Source organism: Eumetopias jubatus, unplaced genomic scaffold (assembly GCF_037043125.1).
Source record: "Eumetopias jubatus isolate StellerSeaLion01/CBP00866 unplaced genomic scaffold, mEumJub1_p1.0 scaffold_13, whole genome shotgun sequence".
Classification (NCBI taxonomy): Eukaryota; Metazoa; Chordata; class Mammalia; order Carnivora; family Otariidae; genus Eumetopias; species Eumetopias jubatus.
This window is the reverse complement of record NW_028274819.1, coordinates 41,687,213-41,704,808: the sequence shown is the minus strand read 5'-3', so window position 1 is coordinate 41,704,808 and position 17,596 is coordinate 41,687,213. Positions and strand designations below refer to the sequence as shown.

Sequence of the window (17,596 nt, the reverse complement as noted above, 5' to 3'; positions counted from 1 at the left end):
TTGGAGGCCAACCCGTCACCTGCTGGGTGGGATCCCTCACCGGCTCCAACCTACTTCCTCCAGCCCCACCTCTGAAGATGTCCAGCACCCCAGTATATCCTCTCCTCCTTCCATACAACCATGGTGGGGCCCTGGTCACACCCCTGCTCATGTCCTGGATCCGCCCTGTCCTCAGGACGGACCCACAGCTCCTCAGTGCAGCTCCTTCCTCTCCTCACAACATCTTGAACAAGTCGTGTTCTCTTACAGCTCTGCTCATGTTGCTTCCTCTCCCATAAACAGCCAAACTCCCTCTTGGGGGAGGGACCAGGTAAGCAGGGTAAGGGTGGCTCTCGCCCTTCCAGGGGGTCCAGCTCAGGCTCCCCTTGCCCACCAGAAAGCCTTCCCTGGCCAGCCCTCCTCTGTGCCCCTCCAGTCCCCACGCTCTCCTTATCAAATCGTTTGCACAGTATCGTCTAGCTGTTGACATGTCTGTCCCCACCAGATATCAGGCTTCCAGGTTCCTGGAGGACACCAATGGCACTTTGATTCATTAACTGAATGCTTACTGTGTACCAGATACTTTCTGAGAGCCAGCAATATAACAGTGAACACAACTGAGAGAGAAAATTCCTGCCTTCGTGGAGGTCACATTCTAGGGATAATAAATAGCCAACACACGGGAACACTTTCTATGTTCAAGACTATTCTGAGTGCTTTATATGAACTCATTTAATCTCCAGCACAATTATTATAATCCTCATTTTACAGATGAAGAAACCGATGCTCTAACTACCTAACTTGCTCAGGATCCACAAGCTAGTAAGTGGCAGGGCTGGGATTCAAACCCAGGCAATCCCGTGCCACACCATGCTCCAAGGGCCATTGTGCCTCTCAAAACTATGTTCTCCACTTTGCCTTGCTCATTTTGGTATCCAGTGCCCAGACCGTTTGGCACACACGCAGTGCTCAGTAAAAGTCTGCTAAATGAAGGGACCCCTGAATGATGAATGCTAGTCCCCCTGAAGCACCTGCTCCCTGTCTTGTCCCCACCCAATCCCAACTCATAAAACCCCCCAAGTCTTCCCTGACTCCTCTAACCCCTGAATTGTTTCCTCCTGGACATTCTTCTCCATGCTACATGCACACTATTTACCTGACTCTTAGTCACACACCATCTGACCATCCTATCACCTGAAGCTATGCAGGTATCTTGCTTCACCAGCTCTCTGGGCTCCCTGACATCCCCCAGAGTACAACAAGTATGGTGCCAGTACATGGCAAAAACAGATACACAAAGGCTAAACTGAATCCAGCCTCCCCTCTCCATTTTTCCATTATCACCAGAGCTATTTCTCCTCTTGCCCGGGGGCAGCAAGCCAGAGCTTGGGTGAGATACAACTTTTGCTGCAACTACATCCAAACTGCCTAACCCCCTCAGCTGTAACAGCCAACGTCATAATTAGGGTACAGCTGTGGTTAAAAACAGCAAGTACAGTTGGATAATTATAACCCTCAGCAAAATGCATCAGGATGTTCAATGCCCTCTATTAGAAAATGCCTGTAACTGAAAATCTGAGCTGGACAGTATACACAAGTACCCTCCGTGTATATCAGAAGGTAAGAGTCGCTGTGGGATATAAGTCAAGGAATTATCCAAATATGCTTGGACCAATCAGCCATTATATTCATGGAAATACTTGCTAAAATTTACTGAACTCTACTATGCTCTGGGAACTGAGTATTTCACATGTCCATACTTCCTCAACCTACAGTGGGGTTATATCCTGATAAACTCACTGCATATTGAAAATATCAAAGTTAAAAATGCATTTAATACGCCTAACCTATCCAATGCCATAACTTAGGCTAGACTATCTTAAATGTACTCAGAATACTTCGTTTAGACTATGGTTGAGCAAAATCATCTGACACAAAGCCTATAATAAAGTGTTGAAAATCTCATGTAATGTTGAATCCTGTACTGAAAGTAAAAAAATAAAAATAAAAATAAAAATAAACAATGGTTATAAGTCTATCGGTTGTTTACCCTCATGATCTCGTGGCTAACTCGGAGCTGTGCTCACTGCCGCAGCCCAGCATCACCAGAGAATGTCACAACACCTATCGCTAACCTGGGAAAAGATCAAAACTCAAAATTCAAAGTATGGTGTCTATGGAATGTGTATCACTTTCCTACCACAGTCATATCAAAAAATCATAAGTTGAACCATTATAAGTCAGGGACTGTCTGTATTACTCTCATTTAACCAGTACAAAAGACCCATGGGACAGATATCAGCATTTGCCCCATTTTGTTCAGAGGTTAAATGACTCACCTGAGTTCCACAGCCACAAAGTTGGGCTGCCAAGCCTGCATGCTCAATCGCAACCTTACAGTTCCCCTAATCTACTGCAGCACAGTCCACCATGGAGCATGGTGGAAACAGGCCAAGCAGGGCTCAAAGGGACCATGAAGACCACCAATTAAGGGCAGCTGGGGATGATCCCTGCCCTGCCACCTAACACCTGTGCTGTGAGTTCCCTAACCTGCTTGTGCCTCACATTCCTCATGTGTAAAATTAGGCTAAGTACCTACCTCATAGGGTTGGTAGTGGGATTAAATGAGCCCATCTCTGTTAAGCCCTTAAAACAATGCCTGTGGTGAGCACTAGATAAATATTTGTAAAACAAGCAAGTAAGGACTCAACAAAAGCATTGGCTTCTCGGTTTGACAGTCCCTCTGCCCTAGTGCTCAGCTCACTGAACCCCAAAACCAAGCCAAATCCAATACAGACCTTAAAGAGAAAAACAAATTCTCAAACCTTTCCATGGACTCAAGAAGACAATCAGCACCAACCAGTCCTGCCGGCCTCAAGGAGCAGCCTCAAAAGGCCCAGCGAGGTGATCACACAACACAGTTACTGCAACTTAAATCGCTGGGCTCCTCAGACACATGGAGCTTTTGAAATAAAAAGAGTGTGCTTTGGATTCTAATTTAAATATCTATCTATTCACAGACTAGGAAGTCAATTACTTTCCTCTCCCCCAAAGAATTAATATCCCCATTGAGTTTTATAAATCATCTGGTGCCAAACACATAAACCCGTCTATGCATTTTCAGGTGAGGAGGGCTGAGAGAAGCCGACTGAGCGCTCTCCAGCTCCCACCCACACACCAGGGCTCAAAAAATGTATTATTCAAAGCCTTGGTAAATGGATGTAATTTCAGGTACCACCAATGCCATTTAGAAACACATTAATGGGTACAGTGATTACAGATATTTAGCTTCGCAGCATTCATCCTTCTTTAAATCCCCAGGTCAGAATGTGCTGAGAAAAAAAAATCTCTCCCAACAATTTCCTAGGCAAGGAAGGAAACCTTTTCCCCTCCCAGGGATCCTGACCACGGACTTTGTGGTCAGCTTACAACCCCAACAGACTCCCAAGTCCAATCAACTCTCTCTCCTTGTATGTCTGCCAATGCCAAGAAAGTCAGGCCAAATGTCAGATCAACCAACCCACACCAATTTGGTTGAGGATTGGCTCTGTGCCTGACACTGTTCCCAAAGAGCTGGTGAGCTATTCGTGGTACCAAGTCACAATCCTGCCCCTGCTCCATCTCCCCCAGGACCAGCTCAGGGAAGCCTGCAACACCAGACACCTCTACGACTTCCTCATCATCACCACTGTCCGCCGGGACACATCTATTCTCCCACGCAGAGTAGCATTCCCATTTCTCAACATAAATTGCAGCTTGCTTGCTGGCTCTGACTCGATGTCAGTCACTCAGAAGAGCAGAAGAGCACACCCCTTACTCCAGGCCTTCCTCTGCCCTTAGAAGGATCTCTAAGTGGTCCTGGGGTTCTGAGATGTGGATGTGCCACACCCCCGCCCCCAGGCAGACGTAGTCCCCGCTCAGTGCTCACCCACATGACCAGACCCACTGCCTGCCTCTAGGACTGCCAAGCATCGTCTGGGCAGAGGGAATGGCAGCACATTCCCAACCTCCATGGGGGACACCTGAGGTCCACCAGGGGCCAGGGGATCTACTCTGGGTAACAGGGTGGGCATTAACAGACAGCTGTGCCTACTGACACTTTCTCAGGGCCCTTCCCACAGCTTCATCTAATCAGTTCCAACAGAGGGGCTCCTGTAAATGAAAAGGCTCAAAATGCCTGAGCACCTACTATGGGCCTACAGGAGCCGCAGACAGGCCATCATCACATTAGATTCTCCATAAATTCTCAATAACACCAGGAAGGAAAGTAGCATTATCATTAAGGTACAATATCATTATTGGAGGGAAGCTGAAGCTCTGAGATGTCTCCACTTTCAGCATCCATAGAAGCACTTGTGGAACTTGTAATAACGCTGATTCCCAGTCCCACCCCCTAGAAGCTCTGGCTCAGCATTCTAGAACAGTTTCTACTTCATGTCCATCCTTACTACTCCTTCATCAAGTGCTCTGGCATAGATACCAGGGTCACTACCTCCAAAAAGAGAGCTAGATGCCCTGTCAGGCAATGCAAACACTAATACTAACACAAGGGAACCCTCTCACCAGGGGATGGGGGTGGAGGATGAAAGGGCAGTATATCAAATCTGCCCATTTGGAAAATGTGTTGATCGTTAAGTACAAAAAACCTATTCATTTTCTCTCTGGTTGGACACAGCCACACAGGGCTTCAAAGATGAAGAATCGTTTCTTTGGTATTTAGGCACCAATGATTTAGTATCCAGCTTCCTTTTAAGGACAAGTCTCGACAAGAAAACACACTTCTCCTTCCTGGAGCCTGATTTTAGGAGATTTCCCTGAAGAAAATGAACCATAGCTTTCTGCTGACTGTGCCACACTTCACCACAAGAAGGGGCTTCCTTTCTAGGAGTAGTAAAGATTCTTACATACCATGTGAGATTAGCCAGGCACTATTCTAAGCAGACAGACAGTACAGTCATTGTCCCCATTCTACAGATGAAGAAACATCCTGAAGACACAGAGAGGTTTAAGTGACCTGTCCAACCTGACAGCAGAGCTAGGATTTCAACCCTGGTACTCAGACTCAGAATTCATGTTTTATAACCCCCACGTGGCACCACCCCTCAGACACAGGAACCGGGGAACCCCTAGGGCAATATCCCCAAATACACCACTCTCCTGAAGCTCAGCTACTAGTGACGGGTGTTAACCAGGACCAGTCCCTATGCCTCAACTCAGCACCAGCCTCTTCAAGATGCAGACAAGCACACACACATACTTTAGCTTCGTCCCCACCCCCTCGCTCCTTCCAATTTCCTCCACTGCCCTCTTCTTGCCTTAGGCTGCCCGTTGCTCTGCTCCACAGATGCCTGGCCTTCCTCATACTCACCCTCTGAAGCTCCCTATGACCTCATCCTCAGGGCCCCCAGCCCCAGTCACCTATACTGAAACTGCCCAGTGTCCCTCTCCCCTCCTGGATTGGGCACTGCTGGAGGGCAGAAATGACATCTCTCTCTCTCCACAGCACACAGTGTGGAGACTGGCATATAACAGATGACTCAACAGGTGAATCCTGGACCAAACGCCATCCAGCCTCTCATTAAACTGTCCCTCCAGTAAGGTGTTCACCACTCTTCAAGGTGGCCCACTGGTTCCATCTGTGGACCTGCACAGACAACTCAGTTTGCAAGAGAAGAGGATATGATTATTGCAAAGGTGACTGCGCTAACCTACAACATTGCTCTGACTCCACTCCTCCTGAGAAGAAGGCTGTCTTACCTCCCACTTCACCCAGGGGGAGAGAAAGCTGGAGGCTGTGCAGCCAGGGGCCTAGGTAGAGGGCCTAAATGGGCCCTTTGCCCCCTCCCTCCCCAAGCACACTGCACCCCACCTGCACTGCAGACTGTTCCAGGGAAGCACAAGAGGTAGCCAGCAGCCCCTGGAAGAGACTGCATGCTAACCCCAAGCTGTCAGACCTCGAGGGGATGAGGGCTCTGCCTTGGCAGAAAAAAGCCCCTAAGAAACCCTGAGAACACTGGCCATGACGCTGGAAACACTCTTCTGGCAGAACCTGAAAGAGACAGCCTGGCTGTAAGCAGGATTAAGAGGCTCATCAGCCCCTAAGCTGTGGTCAGCTGACATGGTTGGGGTGGGGGAGGGGGTCTCGGTCCTCTCTCCCAGAGCACCAGGGACCTGCCCACTGCCCTGCCTAGGGACCATCCAACCCACCCATCACTCATTTGCCCTGCAGGGGACTTTCTGAAGAAGGCCCAAAGGGTCATCAGGGAAAGTACAGAGGACTAATTTTGGGAAGGATAACGCTACAGGAGGATTCAGTACAGAGGGAGTGGCTATGCAAGTCAGAAGACACCATGGTAGAAACAGTGCACAAATTTGGAGCCAAGACGACTCAGGTTCTAAGTCCCAGCTCCCTTACTGATGCTCATCAGAAAGATCTTTTAACCCTGTCCCTCCCCCAGCCTCCACTGCTTGATCTGTAAAATGAGGCTAATAAAAATAGCTGCCTTTAAAAGGAAATGTACGTGTTTTTCAACTATAGAATACTGTGAAGATTATTACTGTTGACATCTGGGGCCCAGGAAGCACCAGACAGTAAGTCTGTCCTTCAGCAGTCAGAGCGGATAACCAGGTGGCCACCCAGATTAAGGAGCGGACGTCTGTGCAGCCTTCTAAATGCCCAGGAAACAGCCAACCCAGAAGCGTTTTCACACCTCACTACCCTGAGCTCTTGGTCCCCAGGTCCCTACAGCCTGGACAAGGTACCCGTGGCCTTGGGACAGCATAGCCCTGATGGTCAAGGTTAGTGTTGGTTTTTTTTTTAACTAACTTTTAATTTGGAGATCATTTTAAACTTAGAGAAGAGGTGCAAGAATAGCACCCCTCACCCAGCTTCACCCATTGTTAACATGTTGCTCCATCTGCTCTATCATCTGCTCCACCACACACACACACACACACACACACACACACACACACACACACACAGTTTTTTCTCAACCATTTGAGAGCAAATACGTCGGTATTTCCCAAGAATGAGGACATCTTTTTAATAACCATAATGGTTATGCAGTTTTTATTGGTCCAAAATCTGAGTTGAGTCCTACAATTTGCATGCTCCTGCCCCAGGCAACCCCAGTTCAAGGACACCAGATTTCTCCAGCAGCAGCTGAATGTAATAAGGACTCAGAATTCACATTTCTACCCCATCTTATAGATGTGTGGATGTACAAAGAGGAGCTCACATTTATTGGGCATTTACTAGGTGTCAGGCACCTGCTAGGCACCCTTTCCACCAATTAATTCATGTAATCCCCACATTTATCCCCATTACATTGGTGAGGACGTGAGGCTTAAAAGGAGTAGGTAACCTACCAAGGACAGGGAGCTGTAACTGGTGGAACTGGAATTAGAATCTGGGAATCCGGGCGCCTGGGTGGCTCAGTTGGTTAAGCGACTGCCTTCGGCTCGGGTCATGATCCTGGAGTCACTGGATCGAGTCCCGCATCGGGCTCCCTGCTCGGCAGGGAGTCTGCTTCTCCCTCTGACTGCCCCCCTCATGTGCTCTCTTTCTCTCATTCTCTCTCTCTCAAATAAATAAATAAAATCTTTAAAAAAAAAAGAATCTGGGAATCCAGAGCCAATGCACCTACCCACCACCTCCTTACACTACCACCACTTACACAACCCCTGTATATTTGTCTGCATGATGAAGCTGCCTGGCTGGCTTTGGCTTCCAGAAAAACCCCGCCAGTATCCAGGTGACCGGGAGTAGGCTGGATGGGAAACAGAGGGGTGGTCTGGCACAACTCAAAAGATGACCCGAGGTCTCAACAGCTGCTGATGTCTTCCACAGAGCCTATACATCCCTTTTTGGAGATGCACGGCCCAGAGAGGCTGGAAGGCCAATGAGCCGTCTCCCCACACTCCCCTGGTCCCTTAAGACTGAACAGGGGAATTGGTGTCCTGGGAGCACATGTTTCTGTTTAGGAAAACACAAAGCCATACAACTAACATGATACATCCTGCCACAGCACTGATCTTAATGGACGATATGGGAAGGGATTTTATAGTAAGTTAAATTGAGGGTCAAGTCTACATGAATTTTTGGATAGTACCCACATTTTGATGATGTTTCCTACCATCCAATCTCCCAGGTGAGTTCGCCTTCATCCTCTTCTGTCATTCAGCTGTGGCTGAAAAGTCTGAGAAGCCCTTGTCTGAGACAACAACATGTCCATGTCTTCTCTGAACTCTGAAAAGGCTGAACTAACACAGCATGAGGCTTTAGGAAGTCCCTTTACCCCTCTGAGCCAACTTTTCTGCACTAAAAGATGCAGTAATTATGAGCCTCCAACCAGCTAATGTTCATGAAGCACTCCGTAAACAATAAAACATTAACCCAAAACACTTGTCATTTCAGAAAATTGGAAACAAATGTTTTGACAGCCATTTAAAGGCAACAGTCAAATAAAACCATATTCCTCCGTGTTTCTCCCTCTGCCAGTACTGATGTAAGACAGCATGCCAGTTTACCAAGCAGAGATTCAAACCCGTGCTCTCTTCTGAAGAGATGGGAAAACTGGAGCAAGCACCTCATTAAATCACCAAACAGTCACATTCTGATGTGCTTTCTCAAAGAGACTCCTTTTTCCAAAGCCCTAATTTAAGAAGCCCAAAGTTTACTCCCATAAATATTGAGAGAATGGACAGAGCTCCATCAATGCACATGAAACCTACACCCACCCTCTTCACACACACAGCCCTGGAAATCGGGGCTAGCACCTCTTCTCACCACCCACCCCTGTCCTTTCTCTGAAGCACACCCCTCACAGGGGTGAAGAGCCTTAGGAGCCTCTTGCAACCGTTTTTTCTTAAAGAGGTTTTCCCAGATCTTTTCTGGGCTGGTTTTGAGAACGTGGTACAAATCACGGCTCCTAATCCTTTCTTCAGCTTTCTGCACAACACCGCTGTTGTTCCTTTTGTATAGGACCTAACGCTTCAATCCCTGAGCCAGTTTTCACTCTTGATAAAACAACCAGGAAATAAAACGTAAAATGTGGGATTATGCCAAAACTGGCCAAGCTGGGAGAAGCTTTTCTTAACCTTCAACAAGAGGTTTCAGAATTTCCATTTTAAATAGACATGAGCGGCTGTTTCCCAGAAATTCTTTGCAGAAGTGTTACTTTCTGGTTTGAAATAAAGTTTCTGGGACTGCTGTTCCCAGCAATGAGAAAGATGACAAATGAGAAAGAGGGCAAATAAATGAACCAACAGTTTGGCACTCTACAAGACAAATTTCACTAACATGAAGTTCAACATTTGGGGAGAAAAATGTGGCAGACAGGAAATGCAGGGGGGCCTGAAAGACTGTCCCTTGGGTGATGGCATAATTAAATCTCAAGAGGGCACCTTCCTGGGCCTTCCAGTATTCACAGACTTTTCCAAAGGGCCTTCTATATTTGGTGCCTACAGCCCACTGGGGTACCCCCCTGGACATTCTGTCATCCCTGGTTCAAGCCTTCATTCCCCAATTCCTCTTTCCCTTTAATTTCAGAGAAAATGGGTTTGCTGAATACAAAAACACACTCCAGATATTTAGTATTATTTCTAGAAAAGTAACCCTTCTGAAGGAGGCTTAAAGCCTCGGCTCATGCTTGGTCCCCACTCCCTGCTTTCATGGGACATGTTCTTAACTGCCTATTCTCAGCCACTTCGAGCCCCAAGCTCCACCCAGACTCCCTGCTCCTCATTCCTGTCCAGGAGAGCCTGAGCACTAGTATCCTTGCCTTGTGGTGTCTAGGAGTGGGCATGGTGGTGGTGGCTCAGCGCACAAGGTCATCACCCTGATGTTTGCATTCGAAATATTCTACAATACAGACATAAACCTGAGAGTCATGCTAATAAATTGATTTTTTTTTTACTTGGAATGACTTTGAATAGCAAATAAAAAACACCATGACAAGTTGAGGGAAAAACTACAGAAGAAAGGAAAAAGTTTTATACTTGAATACCTTAAGCGGCACCTTTTTCCAGCTTTGTGAACAAGTGTCCCTGCACTTTCATTTTGCACTAGTCCTGTAAATTATGTAGCCAGGAAGGACCTGCTGCGGTCTGAGGGGCTAAGGAGGGGAAAGTTGGTCTTGCTCCAAGCCTCAGAAATGTCTTTCCCAAGAGCCTCACTGGCCTCACTTGAAGCTGGGCACCCAAAAGGAGAATGGCACCTACATAGGATGGCCCTGCAAGTCTCCAAAGCTAAAACTGAGGAACTTAAAGCTAGAAGAGACCTTGTGTAATCAGCTGCTTCCCACCAGGACCCTGGAGCCAAGTCACAGAGGACACCAGGCCTGGCAACCAGGGAGGGAAAGAACCATGGAGGAGAGGCCAACAGATGTCCCATTCCCCAGATGCAGAGCAAGAGGTTATGAGGTGAAGGAGCCAGAGGGGGCTGGGTTCCTACTTCAAGCGCCATTCTTGACAGCAAGCAAGTATATCCAAGAAGGCTGGAATCCAAGCACCAGCCTTGACAGGCATGGTTCCTGGCTGCTTTGCTTCTTTCACCTTACTCAGTCTCCCCCAACCCCTGATCTCCTCCCCAACAAGTTTTCCAAAACCTGGAATACCTACTAAACTCATTGAGTCCCTTAAGACACTACCGCTTCAATAAATACCAAATGCCTACTCAGAGCCCAGCACTGGGCTGGGTACCAATGTCTCAGAAATGCAGAACAGGGTACCAGCCTTCAAGGAACCACCTTGGCACAGGCAGGGTGGCCAAGACCCCTCCTCTCTCCATTCCTCCTCTTTATTGACTCAGGACCTATTCAAAGCCTGCTGTAGGGAGAACCCACCCCATGGGGTGCAACAAAACCCCCGAAAACCAGCCCAGTGTAACACTCTTGCTCCCAAGGTCTGTTCTAGAACTTCACCCTCATGGGTCCACATTTGAAAAGGCTGTGTCTGCCAAACTGCTTTTACTAATTAATTGTCTTCCACTTCTTATTAATCAGAGACTTGCACCACCACCAATCAGCTCAGGAGACCAACGACTGCTATCTTTCTCAGGCACCTCAATCCCCAGCAAAAGCCAAGAAGGATTCTGGCCCTGTGAGCCTTAGGCAGTCTGACTCAGAGCAATGGCACTTGGCACAAGGCTCCTTCAACCATCAATGCTGCTTCACACCTGTGACCTAGGGTAAAAGCCACCCCACTACCATATTAGAGACTGAAGACCTACTTTCTGGTCCCAGCTCTAAGCACCCCAGACAAATCACTGAACCTTCATGGACTGGAGTTTGATCATCTAAAGAATACGATAGGGGCGCCTGGGTGGCTCAGTCGTTAAGCGTCTGTCTTTGGCTCAGGTCATGATCCCAGGGTCCTGGGATCGAGCCCTGCACTGGGCTCCCTGTTCGGCGGGAAGCCTGCTTCTCCCTCTCCCTCTCCCCCTGCTTCTGTTCCCTCTCTCGCTGTCTCTCTCTCTCTGTCAAATAAATAAATAAAATCTTTTAAAGAATATGATAATCTCGGGGCACCTGGGTGCCTCAGTTGGTTAAGCGTCTGCCTTCGGCTCAGGTCATGATCCCGGAGTCCTGGGATCGAGCCCTGCATTGGGTTTCCTGCTTGGCCAGAAGCCTGCTTCTCCCTCTTCCACTCCCCCTGCTTGTGTTCCCTCTCTTGCTGTCTCTCTCTGCCAAATAATTTTTTTTTAATCTAAAAAAATTAAAAAAATAAATTAAAAAAGAATATGATAATCTCTGCTCTTCCGCTGCTATAAAAACCAAGTAAGAAAAGGTACCAGAAAAAGCCAACTGCCCTCTGCTGTTGGAATGCCCAGGATTACGATGAGTTTCCGCATCAGTAAAATGGAACTGGTAACAGTTCCTACCTCATCAAATTGTTGTGAGAATTAAATCACATAATAGTGATAAAACAGTTCCTGGCATTTTTCAAAAACTGGAAAAGATGAGGCTATTACATAATTGCTACTACTACTATTGCTTCTGTTAATGACCCTATTATCGCCATTAGTATTGTATCTTGCTACCTGGCTAAGAGACTCATGGGAAAGTGGAAAAGTTTTAGAGTATAAGTCTTTTTTTTTTAAGATTTTACTTATTGATTTGAGAGAGAGAAAAAGCAAAAGAGAGAGAGCATGAGCAGGGGGAGGGGCAGAGGAAGAAGAAGACTCCCCGCTGAGCAGGGGTGGGGGATAGGAGAGGGAGAAAGAATCCCAAGCAGACCACACTGAGTGCAGAGCCTGATGTGGGGCTCAGTCTCACGACCCTAAGATCATGACCTGAGCTGAAACCAAGAGTCGGACACTCAACCGAATGCGCCACCCAGGCACCCCATTTTAAGGATATTCTTTTTTTTTTAAGATTTTATTTATTTATTTGATGACGAGAGAGAGAGAGAGAGAGAGAGAGAGAGAGAGAGGGAGGGAGAGAGAGAGAGAGAAAGCACAAGCAGGGGGAGTGGCAGGCAGAGGGAGAAGCAGGCTTCCGGCTGAGCACAGCGCTCGACCTGGGGCTCAATCCCAGGACTCTGGGATCATGACCTGAGCCAAAGACAGATGCTTAGCCAACTGTGCCATCCAAGCACCCCTAGAGTACAAGTCTTCTTAAAGAGGATATCAGCATCACCAAGTCTAGAATTAGGGGAACCAGCAGTAGATTCCTTTTATGTTTTTCCCCTAAACACCAAAATTGAACACAAGTGCAAAAATCAAAACCAAAATGCATCAGCATTAGCTCGAGTTTTCCTGCTTTAAGAAATGTACTCCTGGGGGTGCCTAGCTGGCTGGCTCCGTTGGTAAAGCATAAGGCTCTTGATCTCAGGGTCATGAGTTCAAGCCCATGTTGGGTGTAGAGATTACTAAAAAAAAAAGAAAAAATCACTCTGGGTTTTCTTATGTACAGCAGGGTTAAAGAACCCTGAAGAAAAGAAAGAAAGAAAGAGAGGAAAGAAAGAAAGAGAGGAAAGAAAGAAAGAGAGGAAAGAAAGAAAGAAGAAAAGGAAAGAAAAGGAAAGAAAGGAAAGAAAGGACAGAAAGAAAGAAAAGAAAAGAAAAGAAAGAAAGAAAGAAAAGAAAGAAAGAAAGAAAGAAAGAAAGAAAGAAAGAAAGAAAGAAAGAAAGAAAGAAAGAAAAAAAGAAAGAAAGAAAGAAAGAAAGAAAGAAAGAAAGAGAAATGTAGGTACTCTGGAGAGTATCAAACATCTGCTAAATATCAGGAGCAACTGATGCATCTTGAAAACCTCACACAAACTTCCAGACCAAGGATCCATTGGGGAAAATAAAACCGGCTATGCCAATGCTTTGTCCCTCTAACTGAGGCATATTAGAGGAGGATCCAAAAAAAAAAAAAAAAAAAAAAAGAACATTCAGAAACGACCAGAGCAAATCTAAGAAAGCTGACTAAAACAAAGCATTTTTTATGTGAGGAAAAGGAGAACAATTACTCCCAAACCCTTCAGTCTCTCAAGAAGTTGCCTCAGGAGACAGGAAATACAGTCGGCTGCCAGTGTCCCAGCCTCCCCGTACGGCTGGCCTTCGAAGGTAGGGGATCAGTCCCATACTGCTTTCCCCTAGGCCTGGGAGGACCCTCGGGGTGGGGAGCCAGAGCTTGCTATAGGATAATCACTAGGAACTTCACAGAGTCACCACAAAAGAGTCAGCAAAAGAGAGAAGGGCGGGAGGCTGTAGCAATGGCTGACAGAGTCCTACCCAGCCCTCAAGTCCCCCAACTCAAGACTTAGCCTAGTACTTCACAGTAAAGACAGATACTATCAGACAGGAATACCCATGTCTCCCCTCACTGAACCTATCAGCCCCCTAGCATGGGCCTGACATGGGCAGCCCTCCCTCCTGTCAAATGGATGAAAGGCCCTGTTCCCAGCTGGGACCCCTGAGACCTACACCCAGGATCCGCAGATCCCCACCCTCTCACCTTGTCAGAAACACTGCTCCAGGAACAGTCCCATCTCTTTCCTGCATCATCCATTTCTCCCTCTCTATTGGATCATTCCCAGCAGAACAAAACATGCTCTACCCTCTCCCACTAAAAAAACAGACACACGCACCCCCACCTCAAACCCAAAACCTCCCCAATTCTCAGCTAACGTCTCAAACCTGCTTCATAACAAAGCTGCCTGAAAGATTCACCTATGCTTATTGACCCCATTCTGCACCCCATATTTTCCCCTCTACCTACTCCAGTCAGGTTCTGTCCTTTAAGCTTCTGTGAACCCCTCATTCTACTGGGTTTCCTCCTACCTTCTCAGTCTCCTTTGCTGGATCCACCTCTTTTCCCAACCTCTAAATGCTGCTATGTCCCAAGGCTTAGGTCTTTTCTGTCTATGCTCTCTTCCAAAGTGAGTTCAACTAATCCTGTGGCCTTGAACATCACCTACAATACCCAAATACACCTCTGCAGTCCTCTCTCTCTCCTGAGCTTCAGGATCCATCCATCTGACTAGTGGACATACTCATATCTCAAATGTCAGAACAAGAACTCATGCCCCACCCCCCACACCCCCACACACCCCCAAACCTGCTCCTCCCAGCCCTCCCATCTGAGTGACAGGAGTACCATCCACTCAGGAGCTCATTTTTGGGAGTCATCTTTGATTCCTCTTTCTCTCACAGACTCTGTCCAGATCATCAAGCCTGAATCTGACTGCTTCCGATGAAGGCATCTCCAGTGCTACCCCCTCAGTCAAGTCATCAGCTACAGCCTGCTACTACTATCCTACCCACTGCAGATGCCACCTGCATACAGCCCACTCTACAGCAGGGAGAATCTTTCTAAAGATGCACATCAAATCACATTGCCCCCCACTTAAAACCCTCCAGCGATTTCTCACTGGGCTTAGAAGCAAGTCTAAAAACCCCTTACCCTGGCTCATAAAGTCCTACACCATTTGCTCTCTCCTATCTGTAACCTCTTCTCTTGTGACCTTCTCCCTTGCTCACCATATTCCAGCCACACTGGCCTCTCCACTCTGAACTTGAAGCTTTCTCTGCCTTCAAGCCCTTGCACTGGCTGATGTCTTCTGGAAATGCTTTGCCAAATCATCAACACAAGGATGGCTCTCTCCTGACACTCAAATTTTACCTTAAATGTCACTGATTCAGAAACACCACCACAGACCTCTCAATCCAACACCACCCCCCAGTTACTTGATATCACATTACATTATTTTAATTTTCTGCATAGTAGTTACTGCTGATACTATTCTTGGTTTTTAAACTTATTTTCTGCTCCCCCTCCCCACTAGACTGCAAGCTCCATGAGCACCCACACGTTGTCTGCCTCGTTCATTTCTGTGGTTCCAATGTTTAGAACAATGTGTGGCACACAAGGAGAAATCTAATAAATATCAATGAATGGAGTTATGGTCAGACAGGCCCACTGAATGAGAGGTTCTGATTTCTTAGCCAGCTCCCCAACTTCTCTCTCACAGACAGGAGGCAGGACCCCAGCCACAGTCCTAGTGTTCACTTGTATAAATCTCATCCACAAGAATTTCAAACATCAGGCAAGAGCCCAAATTAGGGAGGGAGGATCCAGGATCTTCTGTGACCACAGAGCTTCGACTAGGTTGCTCCGCTACTGACTGGCAGTGTTTCCAGATGGTGAAGAAAGGAATTCTGACTCATATCCCCCAAAAGTAATAGTACTTGTCAGACCACCGTCCAGACCTCGGAGAGTTCATTCATTACGTAAACAAAGACTTGCCGAGCGTCTACTCTGTGCCAGGCACTGGGCAAAGGACCAAAAGCAGCTTCTGACCGCAGGGAGCTGACGCGCCCAGCACGCAGAGCGTTACAGAGAAACGCAGCACCACAGGTACCCGCGCGGAGCGGGAAAGTAACGGCCACACTAGTGCCCCCGGCTGGGCGGCGCCCTCGAGTACTGCCCCACGATTTCATCTCCACAGACCCAGGTCTGGGGTAACCTGGCTATTGGCGCAACGCTCTCGGGCTTTTTCTGAACAACTACCGCTTGACTAGCGGAGGCAGGAGTGACTGTCCCCGTGGAGCACCGGCTTTCCCAGACGCGCAGTGTTCGAGGAATATCATTGGCTGATGGGTTCCCTCCCCACCCCCACCGCTCCCCCACTGGCCCGCGCTCTGGAGGGCGAGGGGGGTGCGGCTCCGACTCTCCCCCACCACCCCAGAGAACCCGGTCGAAGCCAAAGTCCTCCCCACGCGAGATTCCCTCCGTCTCTACTCCGCAGCTCCCAGTTTCCGGACCCCGGACGCAACTCCTAGCTCCATTCTCCCCACCCCCGCCCACCCCGGTGGGGCACGGTCGGGCGCGGTGCGGCCCGGGACCCCGGCGGGGAGGAGTGTCCGGCCCCTCACACCGGCGCCCGAATCACGCCCAACTGCAGGACCAGGGGGCAGTTTGCGGCCTCCGCCCCCTCTGCGGCCCGGACTGCGGCCCGCCGCGGAGATGCAGACCCCGCCGCCCCCTCTCCCGGAGCCCGCCACACAACTCCAGCACACAAAACCCCACAGGAGTGCGGCCGCGGCGCTCTGCGCGCCAACTCGCCCGGGACCCGCGCGGGAGGCGGGGGCGGGAGGCGGGAGGCGGGGGGCGGGGGCGCGCGGCGGGAACCGGTCGGATCCCGTCGCACAGGTGCGAGCGCGGCGCCCGGGTCACTCACTCGATGAAGTAGCTGGCTCCCTCCTCCGTGAAGCCCTCCTCCCAGCCGCGGGGCAGGTCTGCGGAAATGCCAAAAAAGTCGGGTCAAACTTGAGCCGCCCGGGCGCGCGCCCCCCGAGCGCTGCCGCCCACCCCGTCGGCCCGAGTCCCACCTGAACGGATCATGTGGCCGGAGTTGACTGGCTCCCCGGTGCGCGGGTGCAGCCAGGTCGTGCGGCGGAGCTCGTCACTGCGGGAGAGAGGTGCACCTGTTAGCGCCGCCGCCCCTCCGGGGGCGCCCGCCGGGTCCCGCACCCCACCCGGCCCCGCGCCCACGCCCGTGTGCCCGCTTTCCCGCTTTCCCGCGCCGCACTTGATGAAGAAGACGCGGCCGTCCCGGCACACGCCATAGGACCAGTGCTCAGGTAAAGTGTCCCGCCCGACCGCCGCCGCCGCCATGTTCGCCGAGAGCCGAGCCGCCGCGGCCGCCGCGGGGCGGGGGAGAGGGGGCGGAGGCGGGGGAGGGGGCGGTGCGGGCGGCGGGCCGGCGGGCTCGGCCTGCGCGGGCCCCGGCGGCGGCCCGGGGCGCTTCATCGCGGCGCGAGGCAACGTCCCGGGAGTCTCGAGTCCCGGCACCGCCGCCGGAGTTGGCCGCCGCGCGGGCCGACCGGAGCGCTGTGGCCGCGGCCTTTGTCCCCGCGCCTTCCCCGCCCCCAGCCCGCCGGCCCGGGCGCGCCCGCCGCGCGCCCCTTGGCCCCTGAGACCGGGAGCCCCGGGCGGGGCCGAGGGCCGCTGTCGGGGCGCCGCGGGCAAACTCCGGAAACAAGGTGCTCCCCGAATGCTCCAGGGAACCCCGCCCGACCCCCATGACAGACCTTCTGCCTCCGGGAACTGTACTTCTTTCTGAACCATGCAAACCTAAAGAGGTTGCATCCATATTGCCAGCCTCGGTTTGTTCTTTCCTCTGT

The 17,596-nt window shown here is 49.8% G+C and overlaps 1 protein-coding gene across 5 annotated transcripts in view; it reads right to left on the bottom strand.

The window, feature by feature from the left end:
- PLEKHA7 (pleckstrin homology domain containing A7) overlaps positions 1-17,222 on the bottom strand; it is a 210,928-nt gene extending 193,706 nt beyond the window's left edge. For 3 of the 5 annotated variants that reach the window (XM_028116940.2, XM_028116939.1, XM_088017609.1), the window contains exons 1-3: positions 17,002-17,087; positions 16,802-16,878; positions 16,651-16,708 (exon numbers count right to left, since the gene is read on the bottom strand). In XM_028116940.2, the coding sequence (XP_027972741.2) occupies positions 16,651-16,708; positions 16,802-16,878; positions 17,002-17,087 (221 nt within the window). Of the gene's footprint in view, positions 1-16,650; positions 16,709-16,801; positions 16,879-17,001 lie in introns of all 5 variants that reach the window. The other 2 variants (XM_088017607.1, XM_088017608.1) reach the window with 1 other exon arrangement.
- Positions 17,223-17,596: the final 374 nt, after the last annotated feature.